At 42.2% G+C, this 25435-nt stretch overlaps 1 protein-coding gene across 1 annotated transcript in view; it reads left to right on the forward strand.

The window, feature by feature from the left end:
* The window catches only part of LOC115331473 (sodium-coupled monocarboxylate transporter 2-like), a 34657-nt gene extending 12802 nt beyond the window's left edge, over window positions 1-21855 (forward strand). The window contains exons 2-12 of the mRNA XM_042291236.1: window positions 8358-8515; window positions 10144-10284; window positions 10746-10875; window positions 12809-12897; window positions 15266-15375; window positions 15453-15520; window positions 15974-16060; window positions 16911-17086; window positions 18823-18926; window positions 20901-21001; window positions 21763-21855. Of these exons, the coding sequence (XP_042147170.1) occupies window positions 8358-8515; window positions 10144-10284; window positions 10746-10875; window positions 12809-12897; window positions 15266-15375; window positions 15453-15520; window positions 15974-16060; window positions 16911-17086; window positions 18823-18926; window positions 20901-21001; window positions 21763-21855 (1257 nt within the window). The remainder of the gene's footprint in view (window positions 1-8357; window positions 8516-10143; window positions 10285-10745; window positions 10876-12808; window positions 12898-15265; window positions 15376-15452; window positions 15521-15973; window positions 16061-16910; window positions 17087-18822; window positions 18927-20900; window positions 21002-21762) is intronic.
* The last annotated feature ends 3580 nt before the right edge of the window (window positions 21856-25435 follow it).

The following is a 25435-nucleotide window of genomic DNA, read 5'->3' on the forward strand; positions in this document are numbered from 1 at the left end:
CTATACCGTTGCGGCATGGTATATATTTCTGCTTGTGCTTCACTTTGCAAGTATCGTAATGGTTTTCCGGTGAATTGGTCTTGGGGACACAGCCTCTTCAGCTTGTCCGGTGCCGTAAGTACCAGTGAAGTGTAAAACCTGGATGCAACCTTTTTTTATGTAGCGGGATAGCCAATGGAATAACTGATAAACGTCAATTTTTGTTCTTGCTTTTCTTTTGTTTGTTGTAATTTTATACTAATTATATTTTGCCAACTTAAAATAAGATGGTATTAGGAGAACCAGACGCCTTGAGTCTTCTTACTTGTGTTTCAAAGCTCTGTCGCGCGTTATGGTCCAAGGATTTTTTGGAGGGCAGTGCAGAGACAGGTATTCACAATCGCCTTTTTTGTGTTTGGAATGCGCAGACTCATATTGGGGAGTAGTCTCTTTTTTGTGTCCTAGGCATGCACAACCAGCATGTGTGGTCGTTCTGGAAGAAAATGTTTAATTCTAGAAATCGGAAGGTGTTTTTTTCCGTTGGCTACTAGTAGGTGAATTTCAGCCAATGAGCATTTTCGTAAATGTGACTTTTATGTCGTTGATTTGTTGGTCGTTGGTCATTTCGCTTAATTTGTTTATAAAGATCAAGTAATCATCAACATATCTGTAGACTTTTGCTAATTCGGTGGTAGAAAACCTCTGGTTGATGGCCCGGTCGCATTGAGACAAGATGTCGCGCAATACCGGCGCCACACACAAGCGGATACATTTGCCATCTTTTGCAAGCAAAATTTGCCGTTGAAAGAGATGAATATAAATGTTATGTAGAATGTCAGCAGTTCCAAAAATTATTCTAAATGCAGTTATAGCACTTGCGCTCTCCATTTTCGTTTAAAAGCGGCGGCCGCTTGTCTGTGGTGTTCCTTGCATCGCCGCTTCTAGAGCGCAGCTCTTAGCCGCCCGTTTCCGGGTTGAGCGGCGTCGCCGTCGGCGTAACTGCTCATGTTGCATTATGGGACGTCGCAGTTTCCGCGTTAAGTTTTGCGGGAAAACTGAATTGGACCTTTTTCAGAGTTCATTGAAGCGACCGTGGCGCACCCTCGTGGAGATAATTCAAAACGTTTGCTGGCTCAGTTCGTCCTCCCGTCACCCCGTTCTCTTCCTCGACGCGATCGTTTTGGTGCGTTCGTTGTGGAAAGTTTTTCTCGCTGTTTTCCGGCTGTCGTTCTCTGCAAATGGCTGATAACGATCCCGGAGGATCGAGTAAAGCAACCGTCTTCGACACTTCGGACTTTATCCGTCTGTACGCTTTTCAAGACGGATGGAGTGCCGATGCGGCATCGGTACCGGTCGTCAACACAGCGTGCGTCGGTCGGTACTTGGCGAAGGACTGCAGACAACTCCGGTAAGAATGGGCCTTCAAAGAAGTCTACGTCAAGAAGGTCATGGTGAACCAACTTTGATCCCGACCACACCGTTCACCTTGTAAGGAGCACGTGTGCACCGCACCGTCTATGAAGCCGGGACATTACAGGCAACTGATACCTCTTTCCAAGAGCGCCGATATCGTTCAAGCGTCTTGCGACTGGGTTGCAGAGGCAGTTTATTTCTTCGGTAAAACCCGTGGCGATGTAATAATGTGTCTTAAGGATTACAAGATGTGTCAATATTTGTAAGGCGTGAGCCCCATAGTCGCTATCCTTTCGGCAGATTTGTATCAAGATCTGTGTGTGCCAGTCCTCTGATCATATTTTATGTGTGACGCGATAAGTTATCTAAAAAAAACAAAAAACAAACAAGATTTGTTGTCTTCGTCTTTTTTGTGGTACTTCAGCATGCAACTAAAAGGGCCAAGCTATGTCATCGATCTACTTATCGAACTAGATGACGTGTTGATATAAAATTCTGTAGTAGAACATTTTTTTATTCAATATTTTAATGAGTTTCAAGCGTAAATATAAACTTTGCAGGATGAGCGGAACATGCCAGCACATAGCTGGCCTGCTCTTTACACTATGTGACAGTGTAAAGATCTGTTTTCCGTGACAACGGCTTGGCGTCCCGCCTCTTCGCTGCCCTGCTGTACCGTGCAAGCAAACTCGGTGCGGAGGCAGGTGTCGGCTTCTATGTAAACAAGGAGGGAGCGAAGTCCGGGTGATTCTCGCCTCGTGAAGATACCCCTGCGTCGTAAAAATCAGGAACAAAACCTTGCCGTGAATGACTAGCCTGCACGAAGTATGACGGGTATCTCCTGAGTTCAAACAAATATGAATGAACTAACCTCCAATGAAGTGGACGCTGCAAACACGCGAGTTCGCAGATGGCTACCAAGGCCTCCCGTCGGAGTTCTGGCGTCGCAGCGCTTGAATCCATTTTTCTCTCCTCTTGAGGTGCGCGGTAGCTTTCGGGAATCTAAAGAAGCTCACGTTCGGCGTGTTTTTCTTACTGTTTGTACATTCAACAGCCGAGCAGCGGTGAGGCATCGCGACAGTGCCGGACAGACGCACCTAGCAATGCGAGCGAAGCCAGGCAGCGTACGACGAGAGCCCGCAAAGATGGCGCCTTTCCCTTTCCTACTCTTTCCTCAAGTTCGGGCATGCGCACAGAATTCTCCGAAAAAGGTCAAGTGACGTCAATTTTCCCGCTAAGCGTGAAAGTTTCGCTAATTTTCCCGCTAAACTTAGCGGGAAAATTTTCGCATACTTTAGCGGAAACTTTAGCGAAAATTTCCCGCTAAACAGGAGGGGAAGAGAAGGGGAGTGCACGGAGGGGAGGAGGGGCGCACCCTCCCTTCTGTACCCTCCCTTCCTCCCGCTCAAGAGCTTCGCTCTAATTTCGCATTACGAAGAATATTAAACGTCTTTCACTTTTCTTGTGTAGGTCGTTCGCTTTTCCTCGTTACCCGCTGAGTCGATCATGAGCTGTCTTTCTCGTAATCCAAAAAAAAACACTCTTGCCTTTCACGGTCATTATTTTCAAACTCTTGAATATCATGCAAAAGGTCGGCTTCGTCATCGTGGGCTTTTCCAATCAGCATCGCGCTACATCGTCTCGAACGACTGCCGATGATCCCATGTTCTGGCGTGTACCAAAAGTCAAGTCGCGCGTCCCGACACAAACACACCTTGGAGTTTAAATAGTCCACTGTACTCTCACTACGCTGTTGGACGCGATCCTCTATCCTCCGCCAACGCTATGCTGCACGGGTCTCGCTGAAAAAAAAGCTCGGCAAAACCGAACTTCAAACTTATTTCCACGAGAAGATTTCAGCGCCGCGCGTAAGTAACCAATCTCTGGCCGGTCCAGTAAGATGGCACTTAACTGTTTCCAGGATGCAAGACGACAGCCACTTCTGAAGCGTTACCGTTCTTTTCAGGTTTTCAATTCAGTTACGCGCTGACTCTGCGTCTTCGCTTCCATCGAAGCTTGGATGTATTTGCTGAGGTCGGACATAATTTGAAACGTCACGTCACGCGACTCAGTTGCTGCAGTCGGTGCAATGTTAATCAACATCTAAAGTTCTAATAAACCCTTAGGTAACCGTCGACCCTCTCCATAATTATCCCTGGAAGCTCACGTGCAGAGGGTGTGTCGCTTGAGCTGCCGGATTCGTCTGAGCCGGACGCGCCTGCAGATCTGTCCTCACTCATCCCCGATTAGGCTTACAGGCACTTGTTGTACTCTCACATCTTTCTCGTTGTATCCCGGTCGTGTTGGTAATCCATCTTCTGAAATGTTAACTTACATACTAACTTGAGGTCGACTGCCCAAAGAACTCATTTGAAGTCATAATTAGGAAATATAAATTTCCGAATCATATTCCCCCTGCCCCCCCCCCCCCCCCTCCCCTCGAAATCTTCCATTTTGCTGGGGCCTCTTATTCCCCCTCCTCCTCATACAGCATTTTGTCATGGGCGACAACAAACGGAGCGATGCGTTGTCTGCTTACGTTTCTGGTGAGAGTAGAACACCCCGCATCCTCCCCCCCAGTATTTCTTCGGAGTTGACAAAGCATCATTTCAAACCGAATTCGGGGAGTGTACTTTAAAGTCAGGAATTGTACTTTCCTTGGAAAGTACCAGTAAAAATACTTTAATAAAGTACAAGTACATACTCGGAGTATGTAGTTCGAGTAAAGTACAAGTTTCCTAAACCTGCTTAAAGTAGTACTTTAAGTACAATGTACTTAAAGTACTTCCCAACGCTGGATTGATGATTATTTTCCGCATTTAGATTTACGTCCAGCTGAACACAAACTCGTTGCTTTGAAAACTCATATTTTTTATATTAAAGTAGGGAAACGAAACTTGCTCGAGCATCTACGCACGTGATCCTCAATCCCTTTTTTTCTTTGAGAGAGAGCAATCATTTAATTGACGGTATAAATTATTTATTAGTATATTGATTGATTTGATTTGAGTATTCGCAATTATATTGCATCGAAGAGCCGCACCTACCCGCACAGAACGCAAATGAAGCGTTTGTGAAATGATCATAAAAAAGAAGTTTGGTTACCAGTATATTAAATACGTGTATGCTATTTTTCCTCCTGTTCATCTTTATGACTAAATACGCAGAGGTCATTTCAGTCGCGTGACTATAACGTTTGTCAGGTGAATCATCGGTAGACGCCAGGATACACAGAAGCCGCTGCGGTCACGTTTTTCTTGAAAATATATGGACGCACCTGTTATCAACGCTTGCGAGCAAAAAAAAAAAAAAAAAAAGAAGAAAAGGAAGTGTTTGGTGAAGGCTTGCCTAATTTTTAAGTAATTTGGGAAATGTGTAAGAATATTCCAAATTATATTCTTAAAAGCAAATGATTCTGTAAGCACAATTAATAAGCTCCGGCTATTCCACTGCGCTAAACTTATTTGGTAACTAAAACGAAAGAAAACAGGCAGAAAATCTGTATGTTTGATCCCTTTTCACGAAGAAGCAACACGAGTGGCACGGGTTGGTGTTTCTGCCAGAGAATTAGTAACTTAATTAGAGCAGGGGACTCCAAAGGTTCAGCTAAGGAGCCGAATTAGGGGTCTGTCGCGGTCTCAAATTGACGTCACGTGAAAATTACATTTATTTGAAGAAATGAACTCGCAGGTATGTTCGAAGGCGGTGACGGGTTTTCGGATTCCTTTACATGCCTCGTACATCAGTAATGCATCAACGCATAGCTGTAACGAGACTGTAAGACTACATAATGATGGAGAACTGACAATTTTTTTAACTTGTAAGGGCCTGAAAACATGTACCCGAATTCCTACCGCGCTATGCGAATTTTAATATAGGTCGAGGTGTCGCGTGATATCAAGTCAAACTTCGTGTTTCAGTATCTCCGAGCACGGTACTGCAGCAAGATTTCCCTCACAGCCTGCATCATGCATTTTATTCTAACGGTAAGTGTTTTCATTTGTTCTATTTTCCAGATGTTGAACTAAATTCACATTTTGATGTGAGTTATGTCACACTGGAGACAACTTGAACCTTGTACAAAAAGTAAATTACCTTTTGGACAAGGCCGCGCAGTATGTCGGGGAATGAGTGTAGTATGAAGGTGAGCTATTCACCTCGATAACCATAAGTACCTTTCAGATTTTATGTCAATGCTAGTATACAAATATTAAAAGTTTTCGAGCCCGTTGTCGAGATAACCATAGTAGTTGTTTGGATTTCAAAAAAAGCTAGAAGTGCGATAATCACAACTTAGATTTACGCTGTCAAGGGCCCGCCATACCAAAAACAGAAATGCGCGCTATAAATTCCATCTAGGATAGGGGTTTAAGGACTAATACACGAGAAAGCTGTGACTAGACTTCAGTGAAGTCGAATGTTTTTATGAATGTTTTTGTAATAATGTTTTTGTTCTATTTTTTTTATTATGCCATTCTATTGACGCATAATGTGCGGCGATAAATGTTCCTTGTTTGTTTTTCTTTTTTAAGAGACGTTTGGTCATGTAACGTGCTCCTACAGGCCGTCAAGCCGCTTTTAGAAACTTTTTGTATGAGAAAACTTTCTAGCGTACGTTTGAATAAAAGTAAAAATAAAAAATAAATTCGAACAACGAAAAAAAAAAAAAAAATTCCGCTGAAGCTGAAGCGCTATCTTTTGGCCAGGAGGACAAACTGCATCGTCTAAAGTCTACTTAGATCTCCCAATCCGCGCCGTGGTGAAACAACCATATTATCGTATCTGGAACGAGCCGGCTGTATAGTTAGCTACACCTTGGCGACAGAACCAGGGAGACGGATATTTTCGGGAAATCACAGGACGCCGTACTATGTCGAAGGCAATTTGAACATTCGTCAAACACTAACATCTAATTTCAGCAAAGTACAGGAGCAATATCCATCTGCGCTGCAGCAATGGCAATGTCAACAAGTAAGTCATTTTGTTTTCCCGTCAGTGAAGCGTAACCACTTTTCATCTGAATTCTTTGGGGACACAGTCTTCCACTTCCCGTTCTTTTGGAGCTGCCTGGCGATTGGCCTGACAGGAACGGTCTACACAACTCTTGTAAGTATGCATACTATAATTTATTGAAACAATGCGTCTATGCTGATTTTTACTTAGATCAGCCGTACTGTCGACAATGGGCTCATCCGGCTTCCATATTTGTTGAGGGGTAGTTTTATAATATCTAGGCATTTCTACAATCACTGCATGGTGCAAGAATATCTGATCTGTGCATGGGCGACATTGTCGCCTTGGCAAATGAACAAAGCAAATTAGCAAAGCAATAAAAATATATGACATAAGGTTTAATTAATGTTGTAGCTATTCAATTTTTTTTAAATAACACCCCAAAAATCTAGTGACAAAACGTAAAAGGATCCGTGTTTGCGCATTTATGACAAACAAAAAAACCTTTACAATGCTGTACACATTTCATTTCATTTCATTTCATTTATTTACCTCAAAAGCGTCTTTTGAGGACGCATTACATGAGGGGGGTGGCAATAAATGGGAATAAAATATAAAAGATAACGTAAGAACACTAATACAACCACATCTCGTCTAACCACAAAATAAAACAAGACATATATATATACACAAACATACGTTCCCTGCTCATTGAACAAAAGCACGCACATTTCTTCAAACGCTGTAATATCTAAGTTGGTTACAAGATGATCTGGCAAGTTATTCCATTCTGTAATACATAATATTAAGGGAGAAAACATGAATGAGGTATTATGGGAGCGGTATTGAAAGAGTTTACATGTGTTGTCGTTTCGAGGAGATATATAATGGGCTTTTTGACAATAAATATTTCTGAACTGTGAATTACTATGGTAAACTTGATGGAAGAAACACATGCGTTTAATTTTGCGCCGTGTGGCTAATGAAGCGAGACCAAGTCTCGATTTTAAGGCGGAGACACTACTTTGTGGAGAGTAATCGTTTAGGATGAACCGGGTAGCTTTGCTTTGAATGGATTCTAGGTTAGATATTAGATAATTTTGATGTGGACTCCACACAACGCTTGCGTATTCAAGTTTGGGTCGAATTATTGTTTTATAGGCGAGTAATTTTGTCGCAGCAGGGGCCAGATAGAGGTTCCGCCTCAAGAAAGCTAATGATCTCGTTGAGCTGGCGATTATGTTGTCGATATGTTCATGCCACGATAATGTTTCAGAAATATGGACACCCAAGTATTTGTATAATGAGACACTTTCTAATTGTTGTGACAGTAATGAATATTCGCTAGATGATTTGGTCGAGTTGGTGGTAACGGTCATTTGTTTGCATTTTCCGGGGTTAATATTCATCTGCCAATGGGTCAATATTTTGTTTTGGACCAATAGTTCCGATGATCTATTAAAGGTGAAACATAGTTTAGACTTCTGATATTTGTAGTTTGCCTAGTAGGTGTCACCAAACATGACATAAACGAAAACTTCAAAAATAAATTATGCCGTTCTGGAGCACTCGAAAGTGCTCCAGAACTCTCGAGTCAAATATTATGTTTTTTTTTTTATTACGTTTGCTACACATGTTAGGGGGGGTAACATATTAAAGAATTAACAAACACGAAAGGTATACGTCCCGTCTCGCGTGCATGATCTTTTCTGAACAGAGCCAAGAACGAGGCGAATTGCGGTTTTTGAACTACTGAATTGCTTACATATTCTGAAGTTGTCGATAATATCTCAATGAACCCACTACGCTAGCAGCCTAACGTCGATCGATTCACCACACAAGTTGCATTCTCGTACCGGCTTATGTTGACCTCTTCTTATCGCCATTTTTCATCAGCTAAACGAAACTTTGATGAAACAGCTTTTTTCAACTTCATCGTGAGATCTTCCTAATTTATTTTCTTCGCTCAGCATTTAAATAACGCTGTGTGTTATTAACTGTATTTTGTTTAGGGAGGACTGAGAGGCGTTGTCTGGACCGACTGCATGCAAGCCCTCGTTACAATATTAGTACCAACCACGCTCTTCATCAAAACAATGTACGACTCCCAGAGTGATGTTTTCAAACCTCGTCCTCTCAGCGACTTCGATGTTGGTACCTACGCCCTTGAGTAAGACCGCAGTGTATTTATTTTGTTATTCAACCACTATTTTAAGAGAACTCCGAGCTATTTACTTATACTCGGTGACGGGAGCATTTCTGCGAACCCGCTCGTGTGTTATATAGAATGGTTGGTACTCACTAAGAGTATAAGAAATGAAGAGTATGGCCATGTCCCGAGCATGACATTATCATTCAGCAGCCAATGAGATTGCAAGATTAGCCGATCAAATGGCCGATGAAAAAACCACGATGCAAAAAACGTGAACATGATGAGCCGCACCTTGCGTTTGTTAAGCTTACAGTGGCTCTAGGTCAACCCGTCGAAATTAAATGTTTTCAAAAGTCAGTTGTCGGGGAGGAATTCCTCGAATAAGCCATGACATAATTAAAGAGGTCGCAGAAGGGAGCTTGTTTAAAGAAACACCTGTTTTATAGTGGAACTGTTAAGCGCTATTTCCCCTGTTTCGTGTTTGTGGATAAATAAATATCGATACAACCCCCTGGACAGATACCGGCATTTATAAGCAACGCCGACACATAGTGCCAGCTCCACTGCTTTTCCTTCTTCGCCAGAGTAAAAAGGATTAAAGGTTTGTTACCAACTTTTTTTAAAATTTAAATACGTATTTGGCCGTGACTGCTGACCTGCCAACCTCTGATTTTGCACGTGGATGTATTGGGAATTCTTCAGCATACGCTGGAAAAAGCACGCCAACATTGCGCGCGCAAAAAAAAAAAAGAAAGGTTTTGTTTTTTGTTGTTTTGAACAGACAATAACCACTGGGCGCTGTGTTGGGCTGACGCACAATCAAATACACGACATATCGTACGACTTGCTGGAAAGATGGCCGAACCCGACCAGAGGCTCGACATTCACGTGAGGTCGTGATTGACCGGCATCTGATTTGATTCGGCCCTCTTCATGATGCGTCGTACAACCTGTTGGTAGTTTGATCATTTATGAGTATACTGCCGATTCCCCCCCCCCCCCCCCACCCCCCCCCCCCCCCCTTTCCCGGGTAATTCAAAAAGTCAATGAGACGATGCAGTTGAGCAGTTGCTCAAGCGTGCGTGCGCTTGAGCAACTCGAAGGGCTTGCGGCACACAGCGCCAAACCAGGAAAGCCGGTGCTGGGAAGCGAGCCGATGCGAGATCGCGGAGCGGAGTCCTCTTCCTGACGTCACGGTACACCTCACCCAATCAGGGCGCGGCGACCGCAGAGACGCTTGTGTTTGCTCTCGGGGCTAATAGAGTGGCAACATGCTAAGTCAGCCTCTGCTCAATAGGCCGTGAGGGGGCTGCCACGCAGGTTGTTTAAGTATACATTCTGAGTCACAGGGAGTGTATGTCGAGAAGATGGATATATTTTTTTTACCTCTTTGTGGCTAGCCTCTACAGCAAATAAAATATCAGAATAATAATAAAATAACGTGTAATCAATACGGTAGAAAAGCCCATCATACACATAGTGTTTCTCTTCATACGAATAATATTCAACAAATGTGCTTTCAAATAAAATAAATAAAACTATATTTAAAAAAAAATCTTCAGGCCAACGAACAGAGCTGCTGAATAAGTTGTTACCTGTGCGTATTTTTTTTTATTTTCGTATAATCGTTTTGTCTTTCATTCTAGCACTACTTTGGACTTCACAAAAGACGAGAATATCTGGTCCTGCCTAATAGGAGCCCTCTCGCTTCATATGTACCGATCTGGAATGGATCAGATGGTCGTTCAAAGATACATGGCATCCAGGACCCTCGAAGATGCAAAATGGTATTTCTAGGGCTTGAGAGTTTCGAATTAACGGACACTTCACAGACAACTGAAACCAGCCTTTCGGCTTCACCTAGGGTTAACACGCTAAGGGTACCATAGAAACACCATTATACTGCCGGTCTTGTTCAGAAACCTTTCTGTTCTTCCACGAATGTAGACATTTGAATGAAAGGCATGACATTTTACAACAGGATGAGGCACGCAAAAAAAAAACTTTGACTTTTCTCATTTTGTTTAACTTCTTTATGTGCGAATGCCATCTTTCTCAGTCAAAGCGCAAAATACCAGGAGTTCAGGAAAATCATGGAGTATTTGAAAATTTACATCTGAGAAAGAAAATACGCAACATAATCTAAGTCATTCTTCTCTAGATCTTTAATAAAGCGTCGTGAAATACAGACTTTGAATTAAGCTCACATCGAAGCACAAGACTAATATTTCATGGGTTGTGCATGCAGGACTGCAGGAGTTGGAATGACACTCTTCTCTTTATCCTACGTGAGCCTAACAGGCATGGGAATATTGCTCATCTACTGGTTTAGGGACTGCGACCCTCTGTTATCAGGTTCCATCAAGCAACTTGACCAGGTGGGCGATGATTGACGTATTTAATCGATCGCAGACTTCGAATGCGAGAGTCAGCTTTTGCGTTGCCCCCCTCTTACCTATTACACAAAACTCTTGGCGAGTGTTCGCACTTGGTATCTGTGGTCCGACTGGTCTTGCAACGGATAGCTGGGCATTAATATAGCAGGTGTTTACTTAGTTCATTGTAATAACAAAAAAAAAATGGTCTGACCTCCTATATAGTGATCGGCCTCAATAGTCTAATTAAAACATAACCCCTAAACCCACTAAATAAAAAAAAGTACAGGGCAGCTAATTGATGGTTCATGCAAATTTGTACAAACCATAGAAGTGACTCTATGAACGCGATAGCATTTATTGTTGCACGCCGCCAAATTTAGCGGGGAAGCTGACTTGGTGCACAGGCCGTGACGTCAATTTTTTCGCTAAATTTAACGGGGAAACTCCCCACTAAATCCTTGTCGTCTTTGAGATTACCCTAACGGTCGCCCTTGAGGTCGTCCTAGACGACGTTCTGAACGTCGTAATCTAGGACCTCTTCCTCAGCGTCGTCCTAGACGACTTTCTTGACGTCGCCCAGGACGATGTTGAGGACGACTTCCTAGAGGGCGACTTCAAAGACATTTAGAACGACCTCTGAGACGAGCTCTAAGGCGACTTCAAGGATGAGTTTTAGGAAGACATCAAGGACGACGTCGAGGACGACCTCCTAAAGGACGACGTGAAAAACGGCGACTAGCACAACCTTTAGGACGACCTCTAAAGTGGTCTTAAGGACGACCTCTAGGACGATCTCGAGGAGAACCTCGAGGACAACCTCTAGGACGACGTTTAGTACGACTTCTTGAACGACCTCCAATACGGCGCCGAGGACGACGTGAAGGCCGTCGGGTTTTTCGAAGAGTGTGCGAATGTGACGCAGTGCGTACCGTTGCTCCGCATACGCACGGCGGGATGGGATGCAGTCACAGTGAACTGAAGTGGCGCACTGCGCATTAGGAGGTAAGAAAAAAAGCATGAGTAGGCCATCGCAGTAATATATATATATATATATATATAAAATTCAAGCAAAGGTACATGTCTAAAGTCGGCTTAACTTCAAAATTTTTCGCTAACCATGAAAATTATATCGAACAGAAAGTTCTTACAATCCTACATAATTTGGCATACCACTAAAATCTTGAGCGCAGACAATCATGTTGACGCTCTCTGTTTTGTGATTAGTTATTTGGCGTCAAAATGGGAGAAGGCTAAGACCTCATTGGCTCCGGAGAGGTAATGAGATGCATGCCACGCCCTGAGTTTCTTACAGTGGCCATGAAATGATTTTTTAACTTCTTCCTCCTAAACTTGCCTCTTCAACCCAAAGGCCAAATGATAACCCACGATGTTGTGACGAGCATGGGCACCGGTGCGATGACACCAAGCTTCCACCGCGCTTTTTGAGCGCACCATAAAACTTGTCGTTTGCTTTGATGATGAGAACCATCATGGCACTCATTGGTAACGAACGCGAATCCAAATTAGGCGACGGATTGATTCTTGACGAGCCCATGCGTCAGAGACACGCGATGCTCGTGTCCAATGCGTGAGTTGGGGTCGGCTGACGTGCTTTTGTACGGCGGATGTATCACAGTGAAAAGGCAGAGAGCTTTCGAAGTGAAGGAGGTACGAATATAGTCCAGTATATTTTCAAACTGTCTTACCGATAGGCTGGATTTTGACTTTCTGTCCTTTTTCTCTTTCCCACTAAACGATATGCAATTACTAAATTTCCAATCTAAAATATATCATTCCAGACCAAAATTCATTTCCTGGATCCCGTCAAGCTGCCAGTGGCCATAATAACAGCGCGAATAGTTGCGATAATAATTCACGGTCGGGTCCTCGAAAAATAAGAGGCAATATGGTTTGCTTCTCAATCCTACTCTAGATACTACCCTTCTATGTCAAGAAGAACTTCGCTGACTTTCCAGGATTTTCCGGGCTCTTTCTCGCTGGAGTTGTCTCGGCGGCCACCAGGTACTAAGCACAGCACTGGAGGAATCGTTCCTATAAAGACACAGCGTACCAATGCGTGATTAAAATAAGACACGAAATCGAAGCAGACATAAACTAAGAAAAAACCTGACTTGAGACATTCTAGGTGCATTGGTGCCAGTAAAATGTCTGTGGACTTTGAAATTTACGCTGTATTGTATGAAATATTATCCCTAGGGGAAAGGGGGGCAGGGGAGGGGAGGGGCTTTAAGTGACTTTATAAGCGAGCACATGAAACGTCATGGTGCTTCATGTTAGGTCTCGTCATTTGCCTAGTTATCTCCGTATAGACTGCAGGAATTGGCTCTTTCAAATGTATTGCGGGGGAGCCAACGATCCAGTTTCTTTTTATAGTGTAAGAGATGTTATTACTGAAAAAATTTACTGAGGATGTATATTGTCCCTCAGTTTGATAGGTCAAGATTTGTTCTGCTCGCTTGTGGATGACCTCGGCTATATCGATCTATCATCATATTTTCTTGTTAAGTAAAATGAAAAAAAACAACAAAAAAACTCAGATACTTAGAATAATACCTTACAAAGAAAGATGTGATAGCACTTTTTTGTCTAGAGGCATCCGAATGCGTGCGGCTCCCGGCAAAAATAAGCAAGAAAACAAACGCATTTTTTGTTTATTCTGAGTTTAATTAAAGTACATGCCCCTTATATCATAGAAAATGGCGGTAAACATTTATAAGCAATGAAATACTCATAAAACTTTTAAAAAATTATCGTTTAGTTAACTAGCAAAGTATACGATAAATTTGAAAAAAGAACACATACCGCACCCTAGTTAGAGTGTTTGAAATGTTTATGAATCAAGATGACAAATAACAATGGCCTGGTGCTATCGTTGTGCACAGTGCTATTCACATCGATTGTACCTATCACTACCCATGCTATTCACATAAATTGTACCTATCACTGTGTAGAACGATAGGACGAGGCCATTGTTATCAGTGATGCTGATTCATAAACCTTCAAACACTCTAACTAGTTTGCGGTGTTTGTTCTTTTTCACCTTTATCGTACATTTTGGGAGTTAACTCAAAAATACATTTCATTGTTTTTTTTTAAAGTTTCATGAATATGTTATTGCTCATAAATGTTTACTGACATTTTTTATGATATGCATGGCATGTAATTCCACTCAAAACAAACAAAAAAAAAAACACATATCTTTTTGCTTTTTTTGAGTACTTGTTAGAATCAGGAAGTTATGGAACGCCTTCATAGCGAGCTATTGTGGAAAAAGACGGAAAGTGAAAATGATTCAATCCCCATTTCCAGAAGACTGCGAACTAGGCACGCGAAATACGATCACAAGAAAAAAAAGAAAAAAAAAGAAACGGTGTCAAATGTCGAGCATAACATCCAGCTAAACAAAAACCGTTGCCAAACGATGAGCCGCGCCCTCATTGGGAAACTGTGTCAGGATGCACTACGAATACTGCCCACCCCCTCTTTTGTTTTTCCCCGCTGCCCCAAACAACGCCACCTAATATGCCGTACTAATTTATACAGGCATTTTCAGTTAAAATTAATTAAAGTTAAAAACCCGTATTCAGCCTCAAATTTTTATTAATTTGTTTTAATTCGACCCGGAGACATCGAACCCTAGACTTAAGGTATAAACCTATCGTTAAACCGTATAAACCTATCGTTAAAACGCAAGCACAATCGGTTGGGTCCTCATACCATGTAATACGGAAAGCAAGTTTTTTTTTATGCGCATCAAAATGTAAGAAGGGTGACGCCTATCAAAGGACAGAATAGAGAACGGACAGGGTACGCTCCATGAGGAGGCAGCCAAGCGCACACCGTCATTGGTTAAGATCGGGGGAAACAAAAGCACGAGGGCGCTTCTGAAGGGTAAACTAACGCACGTACATGGTGCGCAAAAAGCAGACCAACTTGCACCCCATATAGCCCCCTCTGCAACCCAGCAGTAAAGCGTCGTCCATTAAATGCCTACTTAAAAATATGCCTCTATAGTATACGCTATACATATGCGAAAACGTATAAGATAAAAAAAAATTACATAATTTTACGTTATTTTTACCAGGTATATGTTTATTGGACAAATTTTATGAGGAAGAATTTCCTCTCTGAAAACTGTTTTTCACGGGTTTAAGCCCGTGCCGATGTGCCGCAAGTGAGAAAGGCTCATTGAGGTTAAGGCCTGATATGCCAAGATGACCGAAACATTTCATTCGTATTTAGTTGGTGCGTAATAAGGCGCCTTGCTTTTCTATTTAGAATCCTTCATTAATTGTTTGCATAGCTTGTGTGAGCGTACCAATGCAGTTCCCGATTACCGCATCAGCTGACTGGTGTTCTTAAATTACAGCACAATATCGTCCATCATCAATTCCCAAGCCGCTGTGCTCTACACTGATGTGGTGTCGCAGTATTTTACGCTGACCGAACTTCAAGCCACGAGGGTGACGAGATGCCTCGGTATGGTGCTTTCTTTAATTGACCTGCGTGTCAATCCTTTGACAGTGAGTAGCTCCTATTTTTTTTTATACAAACAGCTTTTGCAGCCGGCACTGTCATGACACTTTACAGTGCTACTATACCTTACTTGGGTTCTGCAAGCAGGGTAAGTTACATTTTACTGCAGCTGAAAATGTGGCATACATATACATATAAGTTACATTTTTACATTATACAAAAATACGTAAGTTAAAACGAGTTTCCTTTATGGAATGTGCAGACATTAAAAGTTCAACGAGGAATATTTTATACAGTTACAGATTACTACCAAATACTATGTACAGCTAATTCGTGTTTTTGTAAAAGTAGAAAATTGAAACATGATTAAAGCTGAAGCAATAAATGTTTTTTTTTTTCGCATGTACCCTTCACAAGTGCATGTCTGGATGGATATACAGTGACCCTGTGCTCTATGCTTCTCCTCTCCTCTGTTCAACGGCCTATTGTTCAAGAGCAGCTTGCTGGCTTTACCAAAATCCCAGAGGCTATAATTACATCCTAACCCTATAGTTAGCGGCCGTTACGTTTCTCAAAAACACTTTGTGTCTCCTCTCTTCAGATGTTTATGATGGTGAACAGCGCCGTTACTGGGCCTTTTGTCGGTCTCTTTCTAATGGCACTCATTTTTCCATGCGTCAATAGTAAGGTAAGTGGTAGAACGCATATCGGATATGCCATTCATGTTGGACATCTAAATTTCTTACGCCAAAAAAGAAGAAAGAATAAACCACCCAGTCAGCTTGAAAACCCAAAAGTTAGAATTGATATTGCAATGAAAGAACTCTTTGGGATATGTGAAAACCAGAAAAGTCATTTTTGATGTTTGAAGGACTTGCGAAGTTTAACGAGCCCATGAAGACAAGTACCAGTTTGCCCACAAGCTTTGCAAACTTCATTGCCGCATGATTTTTAATTTCAAATAGTCACAATGCGGAAAGCAAGTCGCCTGCTTCTTGCTCAAGAGTTGTGGTGACGTCAGAAAGACCTCGACCTCTGATTGGCTCTGATTGAAGGATGGTACGAAGACCTCCAAGCAACCTGGCTTAAGGTCTACCCACTATCCTTCATTCATAACCAATCAGAGCTTGGCGTCCTGACGTCACCACAACCCCTGCAAAGGAAGCAGACGAACTTTTGCTCCACATACTCATTTATGTACACGAGTTCCTGCGTTTTCATGTCGTCTTTTTCTGTAATCATTAATGATGCATTTCATTTGTTTTGACTAATTAAGAGGTTACTAAATTGTTTCGAAAAACCCCGAGATTGGGACAAAAAGGGACGGACAAACTCGGGATTTTTTTTCGAAATGTTTAACCACCACCAGCTCGTTTGTGCCCTTACCTTTTGTTCACAAAACTAAATTGCCTTTCGCGTATTTTTAGTGTCAATGGCCAGTCTTATTAATCATATCAGTTCCGGAAATTATAAACTGGAAAATGTCGTAATTTAAAATACTTGCCTCATGTCTAATTAAGTACAAATTCAAATTCTAGGGTGCCGGGGCCGCAACAGTACTGGCGATCACCTTCCAATTCTGGCTCATGTACAATAAACTTTTTATGGACGTCCGGCCTCAACGGATTCCGGTTACACTGGACAACTGCCCAGGAAACCACACTACATTACTACCGAAAACTAGCAATGCAACTTTCGTTCCAACGCCTAATGTGTAAGATTCGCGATAAACACATGCGTATATAAATCTGGGCAATCAGAAGTTGCCTGGTGTCACGAAATTATTTGCTGTAAAAACTCAGGCATAATAGAGTAACCAAAAATGCTTATATTTGAATATTTTGAGGTGAACGATCATCAAAAACACCGAGAGAGTAAAGGTACTCGTAGAGGCTAAATGAATGTCAAAACATAAACGTTACTGCTAGCCAATTTGAGAAACAGCACCCTACAGGCCTATGAGCAACAGCATTCTTCGGTGATGGTTTAAGGCGTGTTTTCAAGTTTCTATTTTTATAGATAGATACACAAAATAGGTTTCTATTTTGTGTATCTTCTGACCAACATTGTTATTTGACCATACTAGTGATCGGAACTAACAAGCAATAAGCAATAACTACACTTTTGTTACCAGCGGTAAAAACTAGCGTTACTGGGCAGTCGAAAACGTAGTCGTAAATTGCATCAATAACGACTTTAACATTGATTTCACTTGCATCAAATAACTACAATATCACTACATAATTATCGCATTTATGACATAGTTAAAGTTCCACAAAAATGTTCACAGTTTGAATCCACTTTTCTAATGTCCTTTAGCAATATGTTATTGGAACTTTTTTACCACACCAACGCACCAAGAAGTGAAAATCTAAAACAAATCATCAATTGTGTTTCAATTGTACATGATGAAGATGCATGATAAAGTATCAGGGGAAAAAAGTGAAAGCTGCTTACAACTCCCTGTAACGCCGAATCAGAGCGCAGCTCTTGAGGAGGAGGAGGGAAGGGCACTGGTGGGGGGTTAAACTAACCAGAGGGGGTCACGTGACCCCCAATGCCGATGATGTCACCAGTGACGATGACGATCCGGGTACCGGTGACGTCAGTAGTGACGTCACTGATGACTTCACCAGTGATGATGACGATGACGATGCGAATGTCGGTGACGTCATCAGTGACGTCGCTGATGACGTCATCAGTGATGATGACGATGACGATGCGGATGCCGGTGACGTCATCAGTGATTATGACGATGACGATGCGGATGCCGGTGACGTCATCAGTGACGATGACGATGTGGATGCCGGTGACGACATCAGTGACGTCACTGATGACGTCATCAGTGATGATGACGATGACGATGCGGATGTCGGTAACGTCATCAGTGATGATGACGATGCGGATGCCGGTGACGTCATCAGTGATGATGACGATGACGATGTGGATGCCGGTGACGTCTTCAGTGATGATGACGATGACGATGTGGATGCCGGTGACGTCATCAGTGATGATGACGTCATCAGTGATGATGACGATGACGATGTGGATGCCGGTGACGTCATCAGTGACGATGACGTCATTGGGGGTCACGCGACATCGGCGGGGGTCACGTGACCTCAGGGGAGTCACGTGACTTCGGGGGGTCACGTGACCTCTGGGGTCACGTGCCCTCCACGATGTCACGTGACCCCGGTGGGGGGCTCGCGCGGTGCATTATGGGACATTTCCCATGATGCACCGGGGTCACGTGACCTCGGGGGGTCACGTGCCCCCCCCCGAGGTCACGTGACCCCGGTGGGGGCTCGCGCGGTGCATTATGGGACATTTACCATGATGCACCGCGCGGTTACGCCGACGCCGACGCCGACGGCGACGCCGACGCCGCTCAAGCCCGAAACGGGCCCCTAAGAGCTGCGCTCTAAAACCATTTAAGAATATGCCTTTCAGTCCGCAGGATCTCTTCGTCCTTTTGCGGTTGTCATCATACTGGAGTAACTCAATCAGCACGATCCTCACCATTTTATTGGGACTGGCCATCAGTGCCTTAACAGGTATGATAGTCCAACAAGTGTACTATGGCGACGCTTACTTTATACGTTTAGGAATCAAAAAATAAACAGAGATTGATTATAAGATTCGATTATAAACAAATATTAATTTCCATGTAGCTAATACTTGTTTCGAGGAGCCAAACAATTACTTTGCTGCACATATTTATGTAAACTATATTTGAGGTTCCTAAAGTGAAAAGTAATAAATATAATCTGAGCTAACCTGACACTGGGGTAGAGAAGATTCATCAAAACGTAGAAGAGACAGAAAAAAATAGACAGAACGACGTCTCAAACTCATCTATCTCGTTTATTTATACACGGTCTTTGGTTCATATTTTATGTTAAGTGAATTGACGCCATTTCAAACAGGTGTGAGTAGGTGTAAAAAGGCTCATCGGGAAAAATCGGTATGTTACGAGACAGGTGTTGTGTATGAAATACCATTGGAGTGTGGATTTAAGTATGTAGGACAGACGTCAAGCTGCATCAGTGACAGAATAAACGAACATTAAAGAAATGGAAAGAACAATGCACAAAACTCAGAAGTCGCAAAACAATTTCATGAATGTAACAACTGCACGGCGGTCTGGTCGAAGACGGAAATAGTCCACAAAGAAAGGAACGATGTAAAGAGAGTAGTAAGGGAGACTGTGCGGATAAAGTTACTAGGCAACTGCATAACTCAGGTTTCACTACAGTTTGGAAGCAATTCGAAAAGCTTTCTAAAAATGTAATAAGATTTTGTTTTTTTTGCGATTTAGGTTGTTTGAAATGCTACCCTGCTTGTGATTTTCCAAAAAAACTTTAAAACATTTTTGTTTGGTTTGGTTTTCTACGTGTGTTAGCCCAGCTACCGTTTCGGTGTCGTTGTTTTTTTTGTTTTGTTTTTATGTGGAGAGGGCGTGCTATGATTCATAAGTATGAACTGTGTTCAGGATAGTGGGGGAAGAGATCCTTTTGTTCAAGTTTGAAGGTGGATCGATGTTGCCTTATCGCGTCGACCTGTAAAGGTTGTCAACGGTCTTGCATTGAGTGATGGAAACTGTGGCGCTTGAACTGTATAGACTTCGTCCTTTTGTGTTGGTGGAGATGACCTTGAGAGTGAGACTATATAAGGAGGTGGACTAAATCAATGAGTTAGCAGAGTTTGAGACGTCGTCCTGTCTATTTTCTGTACCTTCTACGTTTTGATGTTTCTTCTCTACACCAGTCTCAGCCTCTCACGTCAATTCAACATAGTTAACATTCACCAGCTCGCCTGCACCCTTACGAATATTTCTACAATCTGAGCATACACTCTAAGAAATGCCTGCACGTCTACTTACCCGCAAAGCACTCGAAGAGCCAATCTCTGCGATCTACGAAATCAGCTCAGCGAATGGTGAGGCGGAATATCTGTTTAGACCTCAAAATTAAGTCTGGGCTGTGGCATTACGCAATGTAAGCATGACGCTTTGAATTGCGTAATGCCAAAGCGCGGACTTCATTTTTAGGTTTAAACGGATGTTCCGCCTCATCATTCCCTGAGCTGATTTCGTAGATAGCAGATATTGGCTCTTTTAGTGTTTTACGGATAATTATAGACACGTGGTCATTTCTTAGAGTGTAATCTCAGCTGTCACACCTCAATAAAAATTCACATGATGCAGCATTAATATATAAAGCTTAAATTACGTTCGACGCCGCAGCATGGAACTGTGCATGCTCCGTTTCAAACTGCTTTGATATTAAGATATGCTAATTCAAATTTGTTGTACTCATTCATTTCATAAAAATTATCAGTTAGTGTATGTGAATACCTTTGGTTTATTTAATTGCATCCAGTTGTTTTAGGGATAAACTGAGACTGAGCCAAATACTGTGATTTAAATCCATTTTGTATTTATTTATTGCATTTTACGGCTGCCGTCAGATTATATTGTATATATCTTATAATTGTGATGTTCACGTTTTTTCCCTTAATTCGATAAGGTGGGCTAAAAACTTCCTCGAAGATGGAGCGCTTGACCAGTGATGTTTTTCTGCGCCTGTGGCGTTGGTTGAAATTAATATCACCGGCAGATGACACAGTGGTATGTGGTAACGGCTTCTTTACTAAAACAGGCACATTTCTATTGCGTTGTAATCTATCGGGAGAAGAAAATAAGCCATAATGAGGCATTTATTAATACATTCAATAAAACGAACACTTTACAATTCGTGACACGTTGTTCTAATAAACTAGAAGCTGTGTATAAGACCTGCTTCTGTTTTCTCCGTTTTCTTTATCGTTCCGTGTCTCCGCTTACTATTTGGTATTTATTACGTGCCCAAAACACCGTGAAGACTTTGATATTGGTAAGTTTATATGGAAGTTCTTCACCAGCTCGCCTGTGTTTTTACCCTTTCATTAATAATTTATTACTTCAGGAATCTGTAACGACCGGGGAGGACTTCAGGTTACGAGGATAATTACCAATTTAATTGCCTCAAATACACGAAATTACTTTTTAAATATTCGCCTTAGTCGGCACATTTCAGTAGGAGGTTTGTAGCCTGTCGTAAAAGTATGTCATAGCTGTAGTTAGAATTGGCGAAGCTCACGTCAGAAAAACGAAAAAGGAATGCGCAAAATACTGTTTTTTTTTTTAGAGTGCCTGCTTGACTTGCGAGGATTTCATGCGTCGTCATCCCACTACGAAAGAATATGAATGTTGGTTTTGGCATAACCTTCATTCGTGTTTTAAGTATTAGGTAGAATAGTGAAAAATGTAAAAGTCTATTTAGTTTGTTTAGCTCAAACAACTGCCGGAGCTCTCCTATAATGCGACTTGGCTCCCCTTTCTCATTTCAGCATATTTCATCTGATCGTCACCTGCGCAACGAGGACTCCAATGGCTTCAACCCTGAAGAAACGTTGAAGCTGACAAACGAAACGAAAGTTTAAATAAAACCGGATGATAGGTTGGAAAATGTCTACTAAATACTGTCGTAAAGTCACATGCGCATTTAATCAAAATTTAAAGCAACGAATGTGGATTTGCACCGCAGAATTACCTAAGCAGAGCCAAACTAACCAATGCGGTTGAACCGTGGGGTCAACGTTTTCTCCTCAGAAAGTGCCAAATCATGTGACAAATAATATTTATTTTAGATCTAACACTATTATATGTACTTCAAATATGTACCTTGCTTTTAAACATTGTTGCGTGACGTATACAGCGTGCTTGACATATATAAGAGATTAAAAGATTAACAGATTTAAAAAAAAGGCCGGGTGTAAGGGGGGGGGGGGGGGGTTTGGGTGAGTGCCGAAATCCTAATGTATTTATCAGATTCGACAAAAGCTAGATGAGGAAACAACGTAAGCACCCGCCAACCGCTAACGCACCTGTTTTGGTTCAAATTGTGGGAACGTCAACGCTTCCAAACTTAGAGTTTATCCTTTTTGCTGTTTACAGAAGGAGAATTTACTTGTCTTTAAGATTAGCATGGGACAAGCTGGAGTAGTTAGGGACGCTGGGGTAAAATCCTTCGAGCGGCAGCAGACTGTTACCTTCTGAACGGATGTCTCTTTCCAGCGAGACGGCTGCTCCTTCAAGGTACAGCGACAGTAAGTTCAGCAGCTTCTTTACAAAAACTGTGCTAAGGACGTTTATGGGTTCCGCGCAGCGATAATCTCGCGCCTTTTGTGCCCGGTCGTGGGGACGTCAAAATTGTCTTCCGAAGGATTTTGAAATGGCGCCGCTTATACATTGCTCGGTTCTTGGCCACTTTTACGTAGTGTACAGAATAAAAATTATCTTCTTTTCAAACAATCATGCGGTCATTTTAAATCAAAAGTAACGAGTAATGGGTAACGTATTTTGATAGGAGATACCATAGAAAAACAATGACATTACTTCACTCGTTAGTCCTTTGGGATTAGTATAAATACGTTAGCACGTTAGCAAAAAAAAAAAAAACTAAAAAAACTAACGCGTTACCAGTAACCCAGTTACTTGTAACGCGTTACTTCCAATACTGCTTGCAGGTCAAGGTTACAGGGTTGTGGCGTTAGCCGATCAGAATGCCGAAGAGCATTTTTCCGCAACAATCATGAATACAATAAGCCCCGCGTTTCTTTATCAAACTACGTTACTAGGAAGGCGCGTAGCCAGGAAAGGGGGGGGGGGGGGGGGTGTTCAGGTGTCAGAACACCCCGAAATTTTACTTTATTATATATATATAAAGAGACAGAGAGTGAGAGAGATAAATATAATATATATATATATATATATATATATAAAGAGACAGAGAGTGAGAGAGATAAATATAATATATGGGTGATTTCAGATAAGATCGACCAAAGGATGGCTAGTCGACATTTTCAAATCAACTGATGTTTTTATATGTTATTGTCTAGTGTCTGGTATGAACGAATCCAAACTTAGTTTTGACTAGAAAAAATACTTGGGGACAGGAAAAATCGTAAGGCATGAGGTGGTGGACAGTTGCATTAACGCGCACTGATGGAGGGGGCCCGTTTGAGAGTGAATAACTAAAGCGATAACATTAGGAGAACTCTAATACGTTTTAGGCGCAAACTATGGGTATAGCTTGCTTGTAATATAAAGTAATCATATTTATTTAAAATTTATTTATTTTTCTAAAAATTGACAAACATGCCTGCTCGAACGACAAATGGCAAACTTTGGAGGTCTGTATCTCATGAAATAATTTAATCATTATGATATAATTTGCAGATATTATTCTACTAATATATAGCTAATATTTAAAAAATAACTAAGGTATCTGTGTGATACAATAGTTAGGATATATTTAGTCAAACATGGAAAAAAAAATCAAACAAAGAAAAATTCCGATGCAAATAAAAAAAAAACACCACCCTCGATTTTTTTAAAATTTAGGTAACCTGTTATACTCTATTTCGGCATTCATTTCCATTAAAAACATGTTGCATCATTTTATTGAGAAAGAAGATACAACTCCCCAAAGTAGGGTCCTTTTTCAAAGCCTACACTTAGCAGTGTTTTATACAAGAACTGACTCTGAGTTCCAGTTTCATGAAACCAACACACATCTTTTATATATTTTTATTCAGATGAGGCCAATGATAACTAAAGAAATCGTTCACACACTTAAATTAAGGAGAAACTACTGTGTACAAAGAGGTATCATATTACGGACTAGTGATCCGAGAAAAGATCATGCAGCCATCGGCCACTAGGAACTTTGTTTACTTTATTCTCCTGCGACACTATATGCTATTCCCTCTTCCGCTCTACCTTCATCTCTCTCTCTCTCTCTCATATATATCCCTGATATATATCCACAACAAAAACATGTTCAAGCATTCCCTTTCTGCGTGGTAGTGTTCTGTGGCTAGCAAAAATCATTTCCTCGCTAAGCTCACGATTATGGCAAAATAGTTGCCGGAAACCGCAGACGACACTCGTCGCTAGTTCTGGCAAAACGGCCGATACAATCTTTTTTTCGCATTTCCCCGCTCGCTGTCAAGGACAAGGGGGTTCGCTTCAACCAGCAAAACATGGCCGCCGACGCCTGTTTACTGAGCAGTCATGCCTGTCGCCATCTCACTCGCTGGCGTCACGGGCGATAATATCAGGCACAAAGGGGCACACCAACCGGCAGCATTATCCCCAAATACTCGAGCCTCGCGTAAATACATAGAGTGTAAACGCTGTCGCCATGTTATCGTAGTAAGACCGCCCCCCCCCCTCCCCCAACGGGGGGACGGCGTACTAACACAACGGCGACGATATCGACATCGCGGGCTCCGAATTTTCCCATAGTTCTACTCCACGGGCATTTCTCGAAACGCTTGATATTGTGTACGCCCGCCTGGAAGGATTTCAGGCGCGTAGTTAAGATAAGGCGGTTCTCCGCGGCAAAAGAAAGCAATTTCACAAAAGCTTAAAAGCGGCGGCGACGCGTGTGCGGTGAACGCTTGTAGTTTTGGTGTAGACAGGGTGTGTGTGTTCTCGTTGTTGACACCAGCCGGCGATAAGGCACTGCAGGCGGTAGCTCAGTACAGCAAGGGCTAATCCGAGTGACCATCAACGTAACCCCACCGCCAACCCCTCGCGAACCGGTCGCCGACATGGCTCAGGCTGTGTCATGAACCACGTGGTAGAAGCTCGGGTGCTTTCATATCAGCGCGTGGAGGGACGACAGTGCGATTCCGGAAAGTCTTTTTCGAAGGCCGCTGACCACAATTTTTTGTCTGGAGACTGTCCCTCTTTCTTCCTTTGACGTGGATCAAGCTTTGCCGACAGCCTCAGTTGTGACCTCTCTTTTCAAATGTACATTTGCAGTGAGTGAGCTCCTCAGCCTCGGACTTGTCACTTGTGCACCCAGTAGTTCTTTCACTTGGCAATTATATGCCATCAGTTGGGGTTTAATTTCTATTATTTATGAATACATTATGAAGACGTCCTGGAGCTCCGAACGAGTGTTTTGTGCAGATTACTTTTGCAAACACAAAAAGACTATACCAAAGCAGC

This window comes from Ixodes scapularis, unplaced genomic scaffold, assembly GCF_016920785.2.
Source record: "Ixodes scapularis isolate PalLabHiFi unplaced genomic scaffold, ASM1692078v2 PGA_scaffold2__306_contigs__length_199485367, whole genome shotgun sequence".
In the NCBI taxonomy this organism is placed as follows: domain Eukaryota; kingdom Metazoa; phylum Arthropoda; class Arachnida; order Ixodida; family Ixodidae; genus Ixodes; species Ixodes scapularis.